Raw genomic sequence first — 18,170 nt, 5'->3', positions numbered from 1 at the left:
CTCTGTTGTAGTCGCTCTCTGTTTGTAGGTAGAAGGATACCAAGAAAGGGATAAACCTCTCTTGGGTGATTCTGAATTGCTCATATGCAGAGATTTTTGAAACTGAGCTATTAAGTTCCATTTCAAACTACTGTAAGTACAAAGACTACAAGTTTGTTTATCTATCTATCTATCTATCTATCTATCATCTATCTATCATTTTTATTGGATTTGTATGCTGCCCCTCTCTGTAGACTCGGGGCGGCTAACAACAGTAATAAAAAACAGCATGGAAATCCAATACTGAAACAACTAAAAAACCCTTATTGTAAAACCAAACAGACATACAAACAATCATACCATGCATAAATTGTATAGGCCTAGGGGGAAAGAATATCTCAGTTCCCCCATGCCTGACGGCAGAGGTGGGTTTTAAGGAGCTTACGAAAGGCGAGGAGGGTGGGGGCAATTCTAATCTCTGGGGGGAGTTGGTTCCAGAGGGCCGGGGCCGTCACAGAGAAGGCTCTTCCCCTGGGCCCCGCCAAACGACATTGTTTAGTTGACGGGACCCGGAGAAGGACAACTCTGTGGGACCTAACTGGTTGCTTGGATTCGTGCAGCAGAAGGCGGTCCCTGAGATAATCTGGTCCAGTGCCATGAAGGGCTTTATAGGTCATAACCAACACTTTGAATTGTGACCGGAAACTGATCGGCAACCAATGCAGACTGCGGAGTGTTGGTGTAACATGGGCATTTTTGGGGAAGCCCATGATTCTGCATTCTGCACGATCTGAAGTTTCCAAACACTTTTCAAAGGTCGCCCCATGTAGAGAGCATCGTGTTCTATAGGTTGCTCCACCAGAATGGCAATCAGATTTGTGATTATGCTGGGGGATCTTCTGAGGATCTCCCTTGCCTCGTCTTTTCTGTCTTGCAGCTGAAGTGAAATGTGTGAAATTATTTGGGAAGGGTTCCCGTGCTGCCTCGGTGGCCATGGATCGGACACTGCGCTTGTGGTGTCTGGATTCTGCCAGGGAGGACTTCACTATCCACAATGTTCACCCTGGAGAACTGAGGTGTTGCCAGCTGCACGTAGATGAAAAGAACCAGATGATATACTGGGCATCAGGTTTGGAGGTATGGAACCCACCACACATGTGTAGGGGAGGGGATAGCTAAGCAACGAAGCAGGTCCAAAATGTGGGCAGGGGTCCTCAGAGCAGAGGCCATGGGAATAGTGAAATAGATATACTACGAATTTTGTAAGAATTCCTTTGATCTTGTTGTATACTCTGAGGAAGAGGAAATACTTTGGAGAATCAGGATCATGAAGCCAAATTCTGGTTGAGCCTCCAGAAAGTTATTGAAAGGAAGAAGGAAAGAAAGAGAAGGAGGGGAAGAAGGAGAAAGAGAAGGAGGGGAAGGAGGAGGAGGAGGAGGAAGAGAAGAAGAAGAAGAAGAAGAAGAAGAAGAAGTAGTAGTAGTAGTAGTAGTAGTAGTAGTAGTAGTTGTGAGTCGCCCCAAGTTTTCCGAGAGGGGTGGCATACAAATCTAATAAATTATTATTATTATTATTATTATTATTATTATTAATTATGAAGAAGAAGAAGAAGTAGAAGAAGTAGTTGTGAGCCGCCCTGAGTTTTCAGAGAGGGGTGGCATACAAATCTAATTAATAATAATAATAATAATAATAATAATAATAATAATAATTATTATTATTATTAATGAAGAAAAGAAGAAGAAGAAGAAGAAGAAGAAGCAACAACAATAACAACTACAACTACCACCTACCAGTGGTAAAGAGCTAGTGAGACCATAAACCTGAGAAGGTAGTTGAAAACAAACATGCCAAAATACTTTGGGACTTTCGAATTCAAACTGGCAGGGTTTTGAAACACAATACACCAGACCTCATGATTGTGGAAAAGAAAAAAGTGTGGATCATTGATGTCGCCATACCAGGTAACAGCTGAATTGATGAAAAACAACAAGAAAAACAACAAGATGCTGATATCAGCATCTTAAAATCGAACTACAACACTGGCATAAACCAGTATAGTGGTCCCCAGTGGTAATCGGCACACTGGATGCTGTGCCAAAAGACCTCAGTCAGCATTTGAAAACAATAAACATTGGCAAAATCACGATCTGCCAGTTGCAAAAGGCTACTGTACTTGGATCTGTGCACATCATCCGAAAATATATCACACAGTCCTAGATGCTTGGGAAGGGTTCGACTTGTGATATTGTGATACGAAATCCAGCGTATACATCTCATTTGCTGTGTATTACTGTTTTTGTGAATAATAATAATAATAATAATAATAATAATAATTATTATTATTATTATTATTATTATTCATCGACATCGCAATCCCAGGGGACAGCAGAATTGAGGAGAAGCAGCTAGAGAAATTAGTGAAATATGAAGATCTAAAAATCGAGCTGCAACGACTGTGGCATAAGCCAGTGAAAGTGGTCCCAGTGGTACTTGGCACGCTGGGCGCAGTACCAAAGGATCTCAGCGGACATTTGAAAACCATCGGAATTGACAAAATCTCCATCTGTCAATTGCAAAAGGCCACTTTACTGGGATTGGCAAACATAATTCACTGCTACATCACGCAGTCCTAGGTGCTTGGGAAGCGCCCGACTGGTGATGAAATACGAAATCCAGCATAGTGATCTCGTTTGCTGTGTTTTACTGACATAATAATAATAATAATAATAATAATAATAATAATAATAATAATAATAATAATAATAATAATAATAATATCTGTGTGAGATTCTCAGAAACAAATCCACAATCTCTGAATTGGCATTTAACAAAGCTTCAAGAGTATTAATAATAGAGGGAGTAGGGAAAGACTGAACCTTCCGATAGAAACAGGCACAGCACCCATCATTTTTAACCATGGAATCTGGGAATGATGGGAGTTGGAGTCTAAGACCCACTTAAGAAGCACATGTTCTATAATTTCACTGTGTGGACAAATTTGAATTTGGGAGTCAACGATATACATCTATGTATCCCCCTTGGTAGTTAAAGACAGTAATTAATCTACTACCAGGTTATTAGTTCAGGTAGCAGATTTTCTGGGACTGCTGCTCAAACTTCTTGAGTTTAATGTATCTCCTTAATGTTCTGTCTGGGTTCCCCCAGACGCCAACACCAACTAAAAAGAGTAGCCAGACACGTTGGTAAAAAGCAAAGTCATTTTATATCTTTGAAAATAAACACAGATAACAAAAACTGTTCTTACAAACTGGAATGCTATGAAGCTTCACAGAAGAGTCACGACGGCCAGACAATACAACAGGCTTCTTGCTGGCACACACACCACTGTAGATAATAAAACCCACGCCTCCCCCAAGTTTTCAGCCTTCGAGGCCACAAGCCAGAATCAGAGACGCCAAGGATCGAAGCAAGGTCACAGGACTCCCAAAAGATAACTCTCCCCAATACAGGAAGGGCGGGCCTGCCTTTTCAACCTTTCTGAGGAGAACCACACCCAAACCCAGCTGTTGCCTATTAGGGATGGAAATATCTGGCTAATTGTCCCCTTCGTTGTGCTGCCCTTCTCTGCCTCATATCGATGATGGCTTGTGCGTTCTCATCTAATGACTACTGGCTACTCGCTGGGGAGAGTTCCCCCCCCCGGGGGTCTCAGGCTGTTCCCCCTCCTCCTCGTCCTGACATTCCTCTTCCCCGTCTGCCTGGTCCTCTTCCTCCTCCTGTTCCTCGTCCTCCCCCTCTGAGCATGGAGCCGGCAGAGTTCCAGCCGTTCCCTGAGGAGCCTCAGACTGAATCACAACACTTAAGTTTAGACACAATGAAGAAAAGCAGTTTTCTCGTTGTGCTTTACAGAGAAGAGGGTAAGAAAGGAGGGAGAACTTGAATGGGTTTTTTCCTCTTTTCTTAGGTCAGCGCTTGGCATCTGGAGACTGCTGTTCCCATTTTCCAGATCTCTGCTGAGCTTCCAGGCCAGTGGCTCTGTGGAACCGTGTTTGTACCAAGGCTGGTGATTGTGACTGTATCTGAATGGGGCATCTTCAGCCTTTGGGACAGCCTCAGTGGACAGCTACACTCCAAGCAGGAACTGACCGGACTGGGAGAAGAAATACCAATATGCAGTGTATTGCTCCACACCCTGGGAAAGATGGTGGCCGGCTTCAGCAAGGGCTCTCTCTTGATGGTACCTTTTCTTCTACCACATCCCTACTTGGGAAGAGGGAACATGGATCGCCCAAGAGATGTCTTTGGACGTGGGAACAGTGTCTTGGCTTTCTTGCCAATGCCTTGGGAAAATCTTAGAGATCTTACAGACAATCCTCAATTTTACAAGTATTCATTTAGTAACCCTATGAATTTCCATTGGCGCACACACACACACACACACACACAAGGCTCTTGCACTTACAACCATAGAATAGAATAGAATAGAATAGAATAGAATAGAATAGAATAGAATCATGGAATCATGGAATCATGGAATCATGGAATCATGGAATCATGGAATCATAGAATCATAGAATCATAGAATCATACAACCATACAACCATACAATCATACCATCACATAATCATAGAATCATAGAGTTGGAAGGGACCTTGAGGGCAGTGATGGGCTCCTACAGGAACGGTCAGGAACGCAGTTCCGGTAGCAAAATTTGGAGCTCCACCTCAGAGCACCCAATTTGCACTGAAAGATGTTGAAACAAAATGTATAAGCCACGCTCACAGTGTGGTAGTAAAAAGTTTGGTAGCCCATCACTGCTCGAGAGTCATTGGGCCCAACCCCCTGCTCAATACAGGATACAGCCGCTGCTGCTGCTTCCTGCTTCCTCTTCCTTCCCATGCTGAAGGGCTCCCCTCTTCTTTCACTTGCTTGCTTTGTAGCCAGCACCTTTCCTTCACTGTGGTGACTCCTCAGTTTGGCTGAAGCCAAGTTGATTCGACCGGGGCAAAGTGCCCCCTTTTGCCTTTCCGCACCCTGACACTCCAGAAGGCAACTTTGTGCAGGGGGTATGGGAGGCAGCGCAAGGGAGTCACCACAATGCAGTGGTTTATTCCCTCTCCAAGCCCTCAGAGAAAGGAAAACACTCTGTTTGCTCTGGGCTGCCCAGAGTGAAGGGAGCATTTCTTTTCTCTGGGTGCTGGCAGAGGTTTATTCCCTCTCCAAGTGCCCAGAGAAAGGAAAACGCTCCATTCTCTCTGGACTGCCAAAGACTCCTCTGGCAGCCCAGAAAAGCCCAAGATGTCTGGGATTAAAGGGGGAATGGCAGGAAACTGGCCGGGCCTTCGTGCTGTTTTCAAATTTCCTGGGAAATTTTTCCGGGCTCAGGTTCTTAAGTACAAAATGGTTCTTAAAAAGAGGCAAAAAAATCTTGAACACCCGGTTCTTATGTAGAAAAGTTCTTAAGTAGAGGCATTCTTAAGTATAGGTACCACTGTACTGGTGATCACCATTTGTAACCTTCTCAGCTGGCTTCCAACAAACAAAATCAATTGGGGAACCAGATTCACTTAACAACTGTTGTAACAAAAGGTCATTTCTGTCCGACAACTCCTCAAGGTTTTTAAGCAGCAATGTCCCGAGCCTCTTTGGAGATGAACTAGCACTGTTGGTGGCAGCAGGGATGGGAGAGACAGGGGGTAGTTTGGAGTGAGTGGTGGGCAACCGTGCACGCAGCTCTGTTTGCACAAGCAGTGGGAGTGCGTGCTCACATCCCACTCATACAATGGAGCTTTATGTGCATATGAAATAGCCCACCAGTCGGGCAAATGGACCTGCATGTATGCGTGCTTGCCCAACACTTGCATGGCCCAATTCTGAATGGGCCACAGCCCGGTATCAGGCCAGAGCCCAGAGGTTGAGGACCCTGGGTATTTAGAGTATAGATAGCATCTTATTTCCACAATTATAACTTTTTCATGGGAACAGTAGGTACTTAGACTTTCTCTACTCTATGCTTACATCCGAGAAATGTTCCATGATCGAAACATTTAAATATGTTAAAGGGTTAAATAAGGTCCAGGAGGGAAGTGTTTTTAATAGGAAAGTGAACACAAGAACAAGGGAACACAATCTGAAGTTAGTTGGGGGAAAGATCAAAAGCAACATGAGAAAATGTTATTTTACTGAAAGAGTAGTAGATCCTTGGAACAAACTTCCAGCAGACGTGGTAGATAAATCCACAGTAACTGAATTTAAACATGCCTGAGATAAACATATATCCATCCTAAGATAAAATACAGAAAATAGTATAAGGGCAGACTAGATGGATCATGAGATCTTTTTCTGCCGTCAGTCTTCTATGTTTCTATGTTTCTATGAAAGCAAAAATGTCCAGATTGAGAATGGATTCAAGCCATTTCCTTCTTTCCTTCTTTCCTTCTTTCCTTCTTTCCTTCTTTCCTTCTTTCCTTCTTTCCTTCTTTCCTTCTTTCCTTCTTTCCTTCTTTCCTTCTTTCCTTCTTTCCTTCTTTCCTTCTTTCCTTCTTTCCTTCTTTCCTTCTTTCCTTCTTTCCTTCTTTCCTTCTTTCCTTCTTTCCTTCTTTCCTTCTTTCCTTCTTTCCTTCTTTCCTTCTTTCCTTCTTTCCTTCCTTCCCTCCCTCCCTCCCTCTTTTCTTTCTTTCTTTCTTTCTTTCCTTCCTTCCTTCTTTCCTTCCTTCCCTCCCTCCCTCTTTCTTTTCTCTCTCTCTCTCTCTCTTTCCTGATCCATCTTACCATAAGGTAAATTTTGGTGGCTTACACTTATACCTAAGCTAAATCATTAAAAATTAAAACTAAAACCAAAGATATGTGGGGTGTGCCGGGGGGTGGAGTGTAGCGGGGAATCTCTTCTTAATCAACTACCTCCAATCCCGCCTCTCTTGACAGATCTCTTCTGATGGGCACAGCCTCCTGGAAAAGCTCCCAGAAAAAATCAACTTCGTGGTGCTTTCAAAAGACGAATCTCTCCTGGCAACAGGTTTGAATGAATTTCCTGCTCCCTTACGCTACATTGGTTAATAATGTCCTTTCATAGCTGTATCATGTCAACAAAGGAGTTGGCGGAGACTAATGCTCATCTTCTCATCTCTCTAAGCCTAGAAGATTAGATTTAATCACTTGACACTTGGCAAAAACTAGCAAAAAGATTTTTGCCAGCAGGCCTATTTGGAATTTTCAGCATATGTTGTCGGAGTTGTTATTATTATGACTTAAAATCTGTCTACTATTGAATCGTGTAGACTTCTTTCAGATTATAAAAGATAAAAATGCAATGTTGGGACATTCTTACAAAATGATTTATATAATAATGGCTGTGGTTAAAAATAAAATATCCATTCACCAGAAGGCTACCTTCTAGGTCTTCTACCATCTCCACCCAGATGCCTTCTATATTCTAATCCAGTTAGCTTTGTCTTTGACCTTTTTTAAAAAAGCAGTTTAGCACCTAAAATGTGCATCTTATATTGAGACTGGAGGCATTCCGATCAATCAAGATGGTGATAGATGCTGGTATTTTGCCTTAAGCCAGCTTCTCATTTCATTTTTTAAATAAGGTAAGGGGGAAAGGTAGTGGTGAATTAAGAAGGCATTGGCCACAGCCCTATCATAGTCCACTTCCAGGACATACCGTAGCTTGTATGCACATAAGCCCTCCCTTACACCCAAAAATTAGAGTAGACTAGACTAGACTAGACTAGACCAGAATAGACCAGAATAGAATAGAATAGAATAGAATAGAATAGAATGGAATAGAATTCTTTATTGGCCAAGTGTGATTGGACACACAAAGAATTTGTCTTTGGTGCATATGCTCTCAGTGTACATAAAAAAAGTACATTCATCAAAAATCATAAGATACAACACTTAGTGATAGTCATAGGCAGTGATGGGCTACCAAATCTTTTACTACCACACTGTGGGCGTGGCTTATGTATTTTGTTTCAACATCTTTCAGTGCAAATTGGGTGCTCTAGAGCAGTGGTCCCCAACGTTTTTTCCACCAGGGACCAGTTTCAGCAAGACAATTTTTCTATGGCCCGGTGGGGGCGGAAAGGGGTGTGGTTGGGGGCGGGATTAAGCATGGGGATGCTGGTCCTCCCCGCCCCTCTTTCCCGCCATTGCCCTGTGGCCGGCAGAACCTGCCTCCCAAGCCCTCTTGCCCAGCGGGAGGCTAAGCGCTGGAGAGAGGGGGTCAGGCTGGCCCTCCTGCCTCCCCCCAGCCAAAAACGCAAAAGCGCCTCGCGGCAGAAGCCAAAAGAGGCTTGAGCCTCTCGGTCCTTCCCACCCCTCTGTCCCATCCATTGTCCTGTGGCCGGCAGAACCTGCCTCTCGAGGCCTCTTGCCCGGCGGGAGGCGAAGCGCTGGAGGGAGGGGGTGGCGGCATGAGGGCCGGCAGCTGCTGACTCCACGGACCGGTGCAACATGCCCCGTGGCCCGGTATTGGGCCGCGGCCTGGTGGTTGGGGACCCCTGCTCTAGAGCTACCCCACTGCGTTCTCCCCCATCTGGGCAGTAGCCCACCCCTGATTATAGAAACATAGAAACATAGAAAACTGACGGCAGAAAAAGACCTCATGATCCATCTAGTCTGCCCTTATACTATTTCCTGTATTTTTATCTTAGGATGGATCTATGTTTATCCCAGGCATGTTTAAATTCAGTTACTGTGGATTTACCAACCACGTCTGCTGGAAGTTTGTTCCGAGGATCTACTACTCTTTCAGTAAAATAATATTTTCTCATGTTGCTTTTGATCTTTCCCCCAACTAACTTCAGATTGTGTCCCATTATCTATTATATAAAGTGTATGTAACACGCACAGCTCTTCTAAAATTATACACATTCAAACTCATTTACTGTGATAGGGAAAACATATACTCAGAGCCCAGAAGGGGAAAAAAATAATCAAATTTTTGCTACTGGTACTGACCGTACCCGTAGGAGCCCATCACTGGTCATAGGTTACTAAATTAGCAATCAAATCATATCAGGAATCAAATCAAACAATATAAATCGTAGAGATACAAGCAACTAGGTTATAGTCATAAGTGGGAGGAGATAGGTAATAGGAAGAATGTGAATAATAATAATAATACAGTCTTAGTAAATAATTTGACAGCGTTGTGTGGATTGTTTAGTAGAGTGATGGCATTCAGGGAAAACCTGTCCTTGTGTCCAGTTTGTGCAGTGCCCTATAGTGTAATTTTGAGGGTAGGAGATGAAACAATTTATGTCCAGGATGTGAGGGGTCTGTAGATATTTTCACAGCTCTCTTTTTGACTCCTACATTATACATGGAAGCAGGGTGGTAAAAATTATTTTTTCTGCAGTTCTGATTACCTGGTGAAGTCTGTGTCAATCTTGTTTGGTTGCAGAGCCAAACCAGACAATTATAGAGGCATAAAAAGTGAAAAACCACCACACTCCCAAAACAATGATTGCTGGCTATTGCCTTGGCAGGAATGTGTGTCAATGTGGATGCATAAGCCAGTGTTTTTCAACCAGTGTGCCGTGGCACACTAGTGTGCCACGAGACATGGTCAGGTGTGCCGCGAAGAAGGAAGCTCAGGTTCCGGTCTCACAACTTTTTGCTGAGAGAGAGAGAGTGAGAGAGATAGAGAAAGAGAAAGAGAGAGAAAGAAAGAAAGAAAGAGAAAGAGAGAAAGAGAGTGAGAGAGAGAGAGAAAGCAAGAGAGAGAAAAAAAAGCAAGAGAGAGAAAGCAAGAGAGAGAGAGAAAGCAAGAGAGAGAGCGAAAGAGAGAGAAAAGAAAGCAAGAGAGAAAGAAAGCAAGAGAGAGAGAAAAGGAGAGGAAGGGAGAGAGAGAAATGAGAGAAAAAGGGGGAGGAAAAAAGAAATGAGAAAATAATTGAGACAGAGAATGAGAGGAAAGAGAGAGAAACAAAAGAAAGAGAGAAGTGACTCTTGATTTAAAGCATATGATAAAAAGCACCCAAAGAATAAGAGAGAGAAAAACCCCAGCCCTCACCTGTTTTTGGAAATAGTTCAAGAGTGTGTATTTATACACACACACACACACACCACACACAGGGGGGGGAGGAGGCAGGGATGGAAAAAGAGAGAAGAGTGTCTTAGGGTGTCATTTTGTGTCATTTTGGTTGGTGGTGTGCCCCAGGATTTTGTAAATGTAAAAAAATGTGCCGCGGCTCAGAAAAGGTTGAAAATCACTGGCATAAGCCATGGTTCAGTTGGATTATTTGCCAATGCAACGAGCTTTTTGTACACTGGAGTGCAACAGAGTTCTTATTCAATTCTATGTGACCTATATACTTGTATGCTTTTTATGATGATCCTATTATGCCTGTATCCTCATTTTAACATCATCACATTTATTTTTTGGGGGGTATAAAGTTTTCTTTATTTTTTCTCTGACATACAGTAAAAATAACATGAGCAGTAAAAAAACACAAAATCAGTGCCTAAAATAATAATAAATGATATTTCTTTGATATGTTAAACATTCAGAGAAAAAAAATGCTAATGCTTTTAATATATACTTTTTATAATAATAATTAATAATTTAGTTTTTATCCTATTCTTTGCTAAATTAATTGAAATTAGCCACACACGAGACATATTTCATCTACAGATAGGAACATTATAAAATCTAATCCCTTATATTCCCTTTTTCTATCTATAATAAAACATAAACATCTTAACTCAATATCTAATTTAATCCTTTCATCTTTGTGTTAACTCCTTATTCATTACTGCCGCCAATCCTTATTTCGTCATCTGGGCCTTTAATAAATTAAAATTAAATCATCATGTATTCATTCAAAAGTAATTAAGAAAATTACTTCTCAATTATTTTTACTTTCCAACCGTTTATTATGGATGCCGCTATCTCATTTTGCATATTGCATCGTTCCAGGATTTGGGCACCGTGTAAGAGTTTTCCTGGGCAAAGTGACAGGATTCCGTCCACTCCTGGCCTCAGATTTGCTGCATTCTGCCGAGGTTTGTGCAGCTGCTTTTTCGGAAGACAATACCACCATCGTCACAAGCTCCCAGGACGAATGCATATGGGTAAGAGGCACAGGGTAAGGTTGCAAAGCAAGTGTGTTTCACGAGGGGGGAGAGAGGAAACAAGACAAATTGGTCATTGTGTGGCTGAAGCTGGACATATCATACACATGTTGGATGTAAAAGAGGCAAAGTTTCAATCATACAGTCACAGCAGTGTATGGGGATTATCTATCTATCTATCTATCTATCTATCTATCTATCTATCTATCTATCTATCTATCATTTTCTAATCTATCTATCTATCTATCTATCTATCTATCTATCTATCTATCTATCTATCATCTACCTACCTACCTACCTACCTACCTACCTACCTACCTACCTATATATCTATCATTTTTCTAATCTATCTATCTATCTATCTATCTATCTATCTATCTATCTATCTATCTATCTATCTATCTATCTATCTATCTATCTTATTAGCTTAGTTGTAGCTCAGATTAGTTCAGGGCTAGTGTTGGGCGAACCCAACGAAGTTCGGGTTTGGCGAACTCACCCGAACTCTGTCGTGAAGTTCGGATGAGTTCGCCGAACCTGAACCTGAACCTGAACAGCTTCCCCCACCCCCCCGGAGGCCCTCTGGAGACAGGAAATGGCCTGTTTCCTAACTTCTAGTAGGCACATAGGCTCGTATTTCGCCCACCCCAGGCTCCAAAGGCTTCCCTGGAGGGTAAAAACTCCCTCCCCCATCCCCCCGGAGGCTCTTTGAAAGCCAAAAATGCCCTCCCAGAACTTCTGTGCGAGCCAAAAATCAGCTGGCCGGCACACACATGCAGGTTGGGCAATGGCTCTCGTGCCAGCAGATATGGCTCCGCGTGCCACCTGTGGCACCGGTGCCATAGGTTCGCCATCACTGGTGTAGGATCATGTTATCAAGTATAGAAATGAATTTTCACTACTCTTGGGCTGAAAAATCAGGGCTACCTGGACTGGGAGTCACTGCTCACAGTCATTCATGCCCTCATCACCTCGAGGTTTGACTACTGTAACGCTCTCTACATGGGGCTATCTTTGAAGAGTGTTCAGAAACTACAGATCATGCAAAATGCAGCTGCGAGAGCAATCGTGGGCTTCCCCAGGTATGCCCATGTCACACCAACACTCCACAATCTGTATTGGTTGCCGATCAATTTCCGGGCACAATTCAAAGTGTTGGTTATGACCTATAAAGCCCTTCATGGCATCGGACCAGAATACCTCCGGGACCGGCTTCTGCCGCACGAATCCCAGCGACCGGTTAGGTCCCACAGAGTTGGCCTTCTCCGGGTCCCGTCGACTAAACAATGTCGTTTAGCGGGACCCAGGAGAAGAGCCTTCTCTGTGGTGGCCCCGACCCTCTGAAACCAGCTCCCCCCAGAGATTAGAAATTCCCCCACCCTCCTTGCCTTTCGTAAAGTTCTTAAGACCCATCTCTGCCGTCAGGCATGGGGGAACTGACACATCTCCCCTGGGCCTATACAGTTTATACTTGGAACGTTTGTGTGTGTGTTTGCTTTTAATAATGGGGTTTTTAGTGTTTTTTACATTATTAGATTTGTTTTTTACATTGTTCTTGTTATTGTTGTGAGCCGCCCCGAGTCTACAGAGAGGGGCGGCATACAAATCTAATAAATAATAATAATAATAATAATAATAATAATAATAATCCGCGATCCAAATCTTTATCTCTGGTTCTTAGCTCCTAAACCTGTTTTGCTCAATGAGCCCCACCATGCAATGAAATTGTCTCTTTCCTTAGTCAGCTTCTTCTTCTGCCTAGGTCTGGTGTCTAGCCAAACAGGGTTTGCTGACCGATGTTTTGACTGATACGGGGATGCCTTCTACACACCTGGCTCTCTGGGATGCCACGCTGGTGTCGGCCTCTTCCCATGCATCTTATCTCAGAGTCTGGGACCTGAGCTGCGATCGCAAACAGAAACTACTCCCACCTTGTATGACAAGCAAGAGCTGCATCACGCTTTCCCACAATGCCAAATACATATATTTTCCACAAGCTTATTATAGCTCTAGTGTTGTCATTTGGGATACAGAGGCAGGTAAGTGACATCCATGCTAAAATGTTTAGCAGGGAAACTTTGGGTCAAAATGCTCCGGAACAAAAGGAGAGAAATTTGGAACTTGGAGAGCAGGCCGATTCTGGTAAAACAGTTGTAATAGAGAGTCTCAGCATTCACAAAGTGTTGTGGTTGGCTCTGGCCCAGCTCCTGCCCCAGGGACTGTGGAGGTGGATGCAGGGGAAACATCAACATGTCATAGGCCTGTTTTATTGCCGACAGAGTCAGGCAGTGCAGTTTCCTCGGACGAAGAAGAAGGTGGGGGTGACTTGGAAGAGGGGGGCTTGGCACACAGCCCAGGAAGCCAATCTCCATTATCTTCGGTCGATTCGGATGAGGAAGTGATAGACTCATGCAGGCGCAGACTTATGCATAGAAGAGACCAATTGAGGAAATATTACAGGAGATAAGAGAGGCCACCTGTGTTTGGGTGGGGCTTCAGTAATTAGAGCTGCTGGTATAAATAGCATTGTTCTGGCTTGGCCGTTGTGGAAGATTATCTGATCGTTGTTCTTCAGGACTGTGCCTTGCTGTTTCCGGATTTTGTTTGTTGATTTTCCACGACTTTGAAACCAAAGCAGAGCAAAGTGTGTGTGTTTCACTTCGTGGGAGAAGGAGGGCTGTGACGTTTCTTCACAGCTGCTAGCTAAGTACTTAAGGACTAATTAAGGGGATTGTACAGACTACCAGGTTGTTTTGGGAAGAGTGCTCTTTGCAATACAAAAAGGGTGCTTTGTTTCTTTTGAATTTTTGGGATAAAGAACATTGTTTTTGAACTTTCAAGTGTGTGTGTGTGTGTGTCTGAAATTTGTACCCTTGAATTTTCGGGAGACTCATACCATAGAGCCCGGGAGAACACAAAGTGACTTATTTGTTTATTTATTTATTTTATTCATTTATTTTACTTGTCAGGATGGTAATTTGTATAAACATAACATTAGAAAAGTAATGATAAAAAGTAATGATAAAAGACAATAGGACAGTAGGACAGGGATGGGAGGCACAATGGTGCACTTATGCACGCCCCTTACAGACCTCCTAGAAAGGGGGAGAGGTCAATTGTACATTATTATTATTATTAATAATAATAATAATAATAATAATAATAATAATAATAAGATTTGTATGTCGCCCCTCTCCTGAGACTCGGAGTGGTTTACAGCAACAAAACAATACAAATCCGATAGTTTAAAAAGACAATTTAAAAATCCTTAATATAAAAAACAATCATACATCTCATACAAACCATACATAAAGCGGAGAGGGCCCAGGGGAATCAATTTCCCCGTGCCTGACAACAGAGGTGGGTTTTAAGAAGCTTGTGAAAGGCAAGGAGGGTGGGGGCAGTTCTAATCTCTGGGGGGAGCTGGTTCCAGAGGGTCAGGGCCGCCACAGAGAAGGCTCTTCCCCTGGGTCCCCCCCAACTGACATTGTTTAGTCAACAGGACCTGGAGAAGGCCCACTCTGTGGGACCTAACAGGTCGTGGGATTCGTGTGGCAGAAGGCGGTCTCGGAGATATTCTGGTCCGATGCCATGAAGGGCTTTATAGGTCATAACCAACACTTTGAATTGTGACCGGAAACTGATCGGCAACCAATGCAGACTGCGGAGTGTTGGTGTAACATGGGCATATTTGGGAAAGCCCATGATTGTTCTCGCAGCTACATTTTGCACAATCTGTAGTTTCCCAACACTCTTCAAAGATAGCCCTATGTAGAGAGCATTACAGTAGTCGAACCTCGAGGTGATGAGGGCATGAGTGACTGTGAGCAGTGACTCCCAGTCCAGGTAGGGCCGCAACAGGTGCACCAGGCAAACCTCGGCAAACGCCCCCCTCGCCACAGCTGAAAGATGGTTCTCTAATGTAAGCTGTGGATCGAGAGGATGCCCAAGTTGCGGAGCCTCTCTGAGGGGGTCAGTAATTCCCCCCCAGGGTGATGGACGGACAGATGGAATTGTCCTTGGGAAGCAAGACCCACAGCCACTTCGTCTTATCAGGGTTGAGTCTGAGTCTGTTGACACCCATCCAGACCCTAACAGCCTCCAGGCACCGGCACCAGTGTTCCCTCTAATTTTTTGGGGGGGTGGGCGGAAAAGTATAGTGTCTGAGCGGCAGTCCCTTCGGGACTGGGCGGCACTCTTTCCCCTCTCACTCTTTCCCTCTCGGCTTCTGGGCAGGTTTGAAAAACTCTGAGTTGATGATGATTTTTAAGTGAGCCATTGCTCACTGCTCAGCTTAGCGGGAACTATGACCGGCACATCACATAACTTAATCTAAGGTTAAATCTAGGGTTAGGAAGTCAGCACAGGAGCCATTGCGCCAAAATTGCCCAATCGGTGGGCTACTACCAGAGCGGTGGACCAGCAGGAACCCCCCTCTCAGACATATATGTGCAAATGCATGCAGTTTTCTCTCCCCTCCTGTGGAATAGATTTGAAGCATAAGATCCCCCCCCCCCTCTCTTTGTGCCTTGTTCCACGAGGACCTATGAATTTTGCTCAGGGCAATCTAATCCCTCATTTTGCCCTGAGACTAACTAGCTATCAGAAAACTGGTAATTCAGGCAATACAGGTGCATTGCCTGCCTTCTGTTTTCCAGAAAATGGAGTTGAGATAGTGTCTGGTTTCCAAAGTAGAGACAGAAACAGCTAGCAGAATTATACTCAGTTATGATAGTCTTCTTCTTCACTGACTTGTTGGCTCCTTTTTAAAGTCACCCAAACTGGCAGCCATTCCCCAAAATTAAATGTTGTATCTTAATTGTGTGCAGGTGAAGAGGTATATTTTGCCACAGCTGGGCATCAATTCCAATATAGGTGGTCCTTGACTTACATCCATTATTTTAGTGCAGTGTTTCCCAACCTTGGCAACTTGAAGATATTTGGACTTCAACTCCCAGAATTCCCCAACCAGCATTCGCTGGCTGGGGAATTCTGGGAGTTGAAGTCCAAATATCTTCAAGTTGCCAAGGTTGGGAAACACTGGTTTAGTGACTATTCACAGTTACAACAGCATTGAAAAATGTGACTTATGACTGGCTATATTGCATTCACAACTGGTGCAGCATCTCCATGGTCAAGGGACCAAAATCTGGGTGTGTGGCAACTGGCCTACATATTTACAAAGGTTGCTGTGTCATGGGGGACTGGGGGGAGTCATATGATTGCCATTTGGCTTCTGACAAGCAAAGACAATGGGGAAAGTTGGGTTTTATTTTATTTTATTTGCTTATTTAAATTTATAGGCCGCCCTTCTCCTAATGGACTCAGAGCGGGGTACAACAGTAAAAATACAATTTTAAAATCCCAATATAAAACATCATCCATTCATTACTACTGGCTGGAGCAGAGTCTAACACTCAACAACCCCAGGCCTACCGGCAGAGCCATGTTTTTAAGGCCTTTCGGAAGGTCAGGAGGGTGGGGACCAAAGAAATCTCTGAGGGGAGTTGATTCCAGAGGACCAGAGCCACTACAGAGAAGGCCCTTCCCTGCAGCTCTGCCAGCCAGCATTGCTTGGCTGACGGGACCTGGAGAAGGCCAACTCTGTGGGCTCTCATTGGTCACTGGGACGTGTCAGGCAGAAGACAGTCCTGTAAATAATCTGGTCCTAAGCCATGTAGGGATTTATAGGTAGTAACTGTTCTGCCGGGCTCTCTGATAGGAGCCTCCCAAAAATTCAAGGGTACAAATTTCAGACACACACACGTTTGAAAATTCAAAACAATGTTCTTTATCACAAAAGTCAAAATAAACTAAGCACTCTTTTTGTATTGCAAAAAGCACTCTTCCCAAAACAACCGGGTAGTCTGTACAATTTCCCTTAAGCAGTCATTAAGTACTTAGCCAGCAGCTGTGGAGAAACTTCACACCCCTTCTTCCAACGAAGTGAGACACACACACACACGTTGCTCTGCTTTGGTTTCAAAGGTGTGAAAAAGCACAAAGTCCAGCACACAAGATTCCTGACGAAACTGCAACAGATATTCTTCCACAATGGCCAAACCCACATGCTGCTATTTATAGCAGCAGCCCTAATTACTGGAGCCCCGCCCAAACACAGGTGGCCCCCCCTTATTTCCTGTAATATGTTTTTACTTGGTCTCTTCTGCGCATAATTCTGTGCTTGCATGGGTCCAAAACGTCATCATCTGAATCAATGGAAGATAAGGGAGAGTGACTGCCTGGGCTGTGTGCCAAGCCCTCCTCTGCTGAGTCACTCCCACCTTCTTCTTCGTCCGAGGAAACTGAACTCTGAACTGATTCGGTTGGCAATAACACAGACCTGTGACATGTTGAATTTTCCCCTGCATCCACCTCCCCATTACCTGGGGCAGGAGCTGGGCCAGAGCCAACCACAACAGTAACCAGCACATTAAATTGTGTTGGGAGACCAATCGAAAGCCAGTGCAGTTCCCGGAGTGATGGAGTTACATGGGTGTACCTAGGTACAACCATAACAGCTTGTGCAGTTGCATATTGGACAAACTGAAGTCTCCGAACTTTCTTCGTTCTGACTGTACTGACTGTACTGCAGTGATTTTCTTAACAACTGTGGCAAAAAAAAAAAGTTGTAAAATTGGGCACAACTCAGCAACCACCCTGCCTAGCAATAGAAATTCCAATTCCAATTGCAGTCGTAAGTCGAGAAGTACAGTGGTACCTCTACCTAAGAACGCCTCTACTTATGAACTTTTCTAGATAAGAACTGGACGTTCAAGATTTTTTCCCCTCTTCTCAAGAACCATTTTCCACTTACAAACATGAGCCTCTGAAACTGTAACCAGAAAAGGCAGGGAGAAGCCTTCGTGGGGCCTCTCTAGGAATCTCCTGGGTGGAAATGGGGCCGGAAAAGGCAGGGAGACGCCTCTGTGGGGCCTCTCTCGGAATGTCCGGGAGGAAACGGGGCTGGAAAAGACAGGGAGAAGCTTCCGTGGGGCCTCTCTAGGAATCTCCTGGAGGAAATAGGGCCAGAAAAGGCAGGGAGACGCCTCCATGGGGCCTCTCTAGGAATCTCCTGGAGGAAATAGGGCCAGAAAAGGCAGGGAGACGCCTCCATGGGGCCTCTCTAGGAATCTCCTGG

General features: G+C 44.0%; 1 protein-coding gene across 1 annotated transcript in view; it reads left to right on the top strand.

The window, feature by feature from the left end:
- The window catches only part of NWD1 (NACHT and WD repeat domain containing 1), a 49,820-nt gene that overhangs the window by 22,166 nt on the left and 9,484 nt on the right, over positions 1–18,170 (top strand). The window contains exons 11-15 of the mRNA XM_070737626.1: positions 917–1,116; positions 3,909–4,181; positions 6,869–6,959; positions 10,875–11,029; positions 12,792–13,068. Coding sequence (XP_070593727.1) covers positions 917–1,116; positions 3,909–4,181; positions 6,869–6,959; positions 10,875–11,029; positions 12,792–13,068 — 996 coding nt within the window. The remainder of the gene's footprint in view (positions 1–916; positions 1,117–3,908; positions 4,182–6,868; positions 6,960–10,874; positions 11,030–12,791; positions 13,069–18,170) is intronic.

Source organism: Erythrolamprus reginae, chromosome 1, assembly GCF_031021105.1.
Source record: "Erythrolamprus reginae isolate rEryReg1 chromosome 1, rEryReg1.hap1, whole genome shotgun sequence".
NCBI lineage: Eukaryota > Metazoa > Chordata > Lepidosauria > Squamata > Dipsadidae > Erythrolamprus > Erythrolamprus reginae.
The sequence above is the reverse complement of the archived record's forward strand: the minus strand, read 5'-3'. Positions and strand labels throughout refer to the sequence as shown.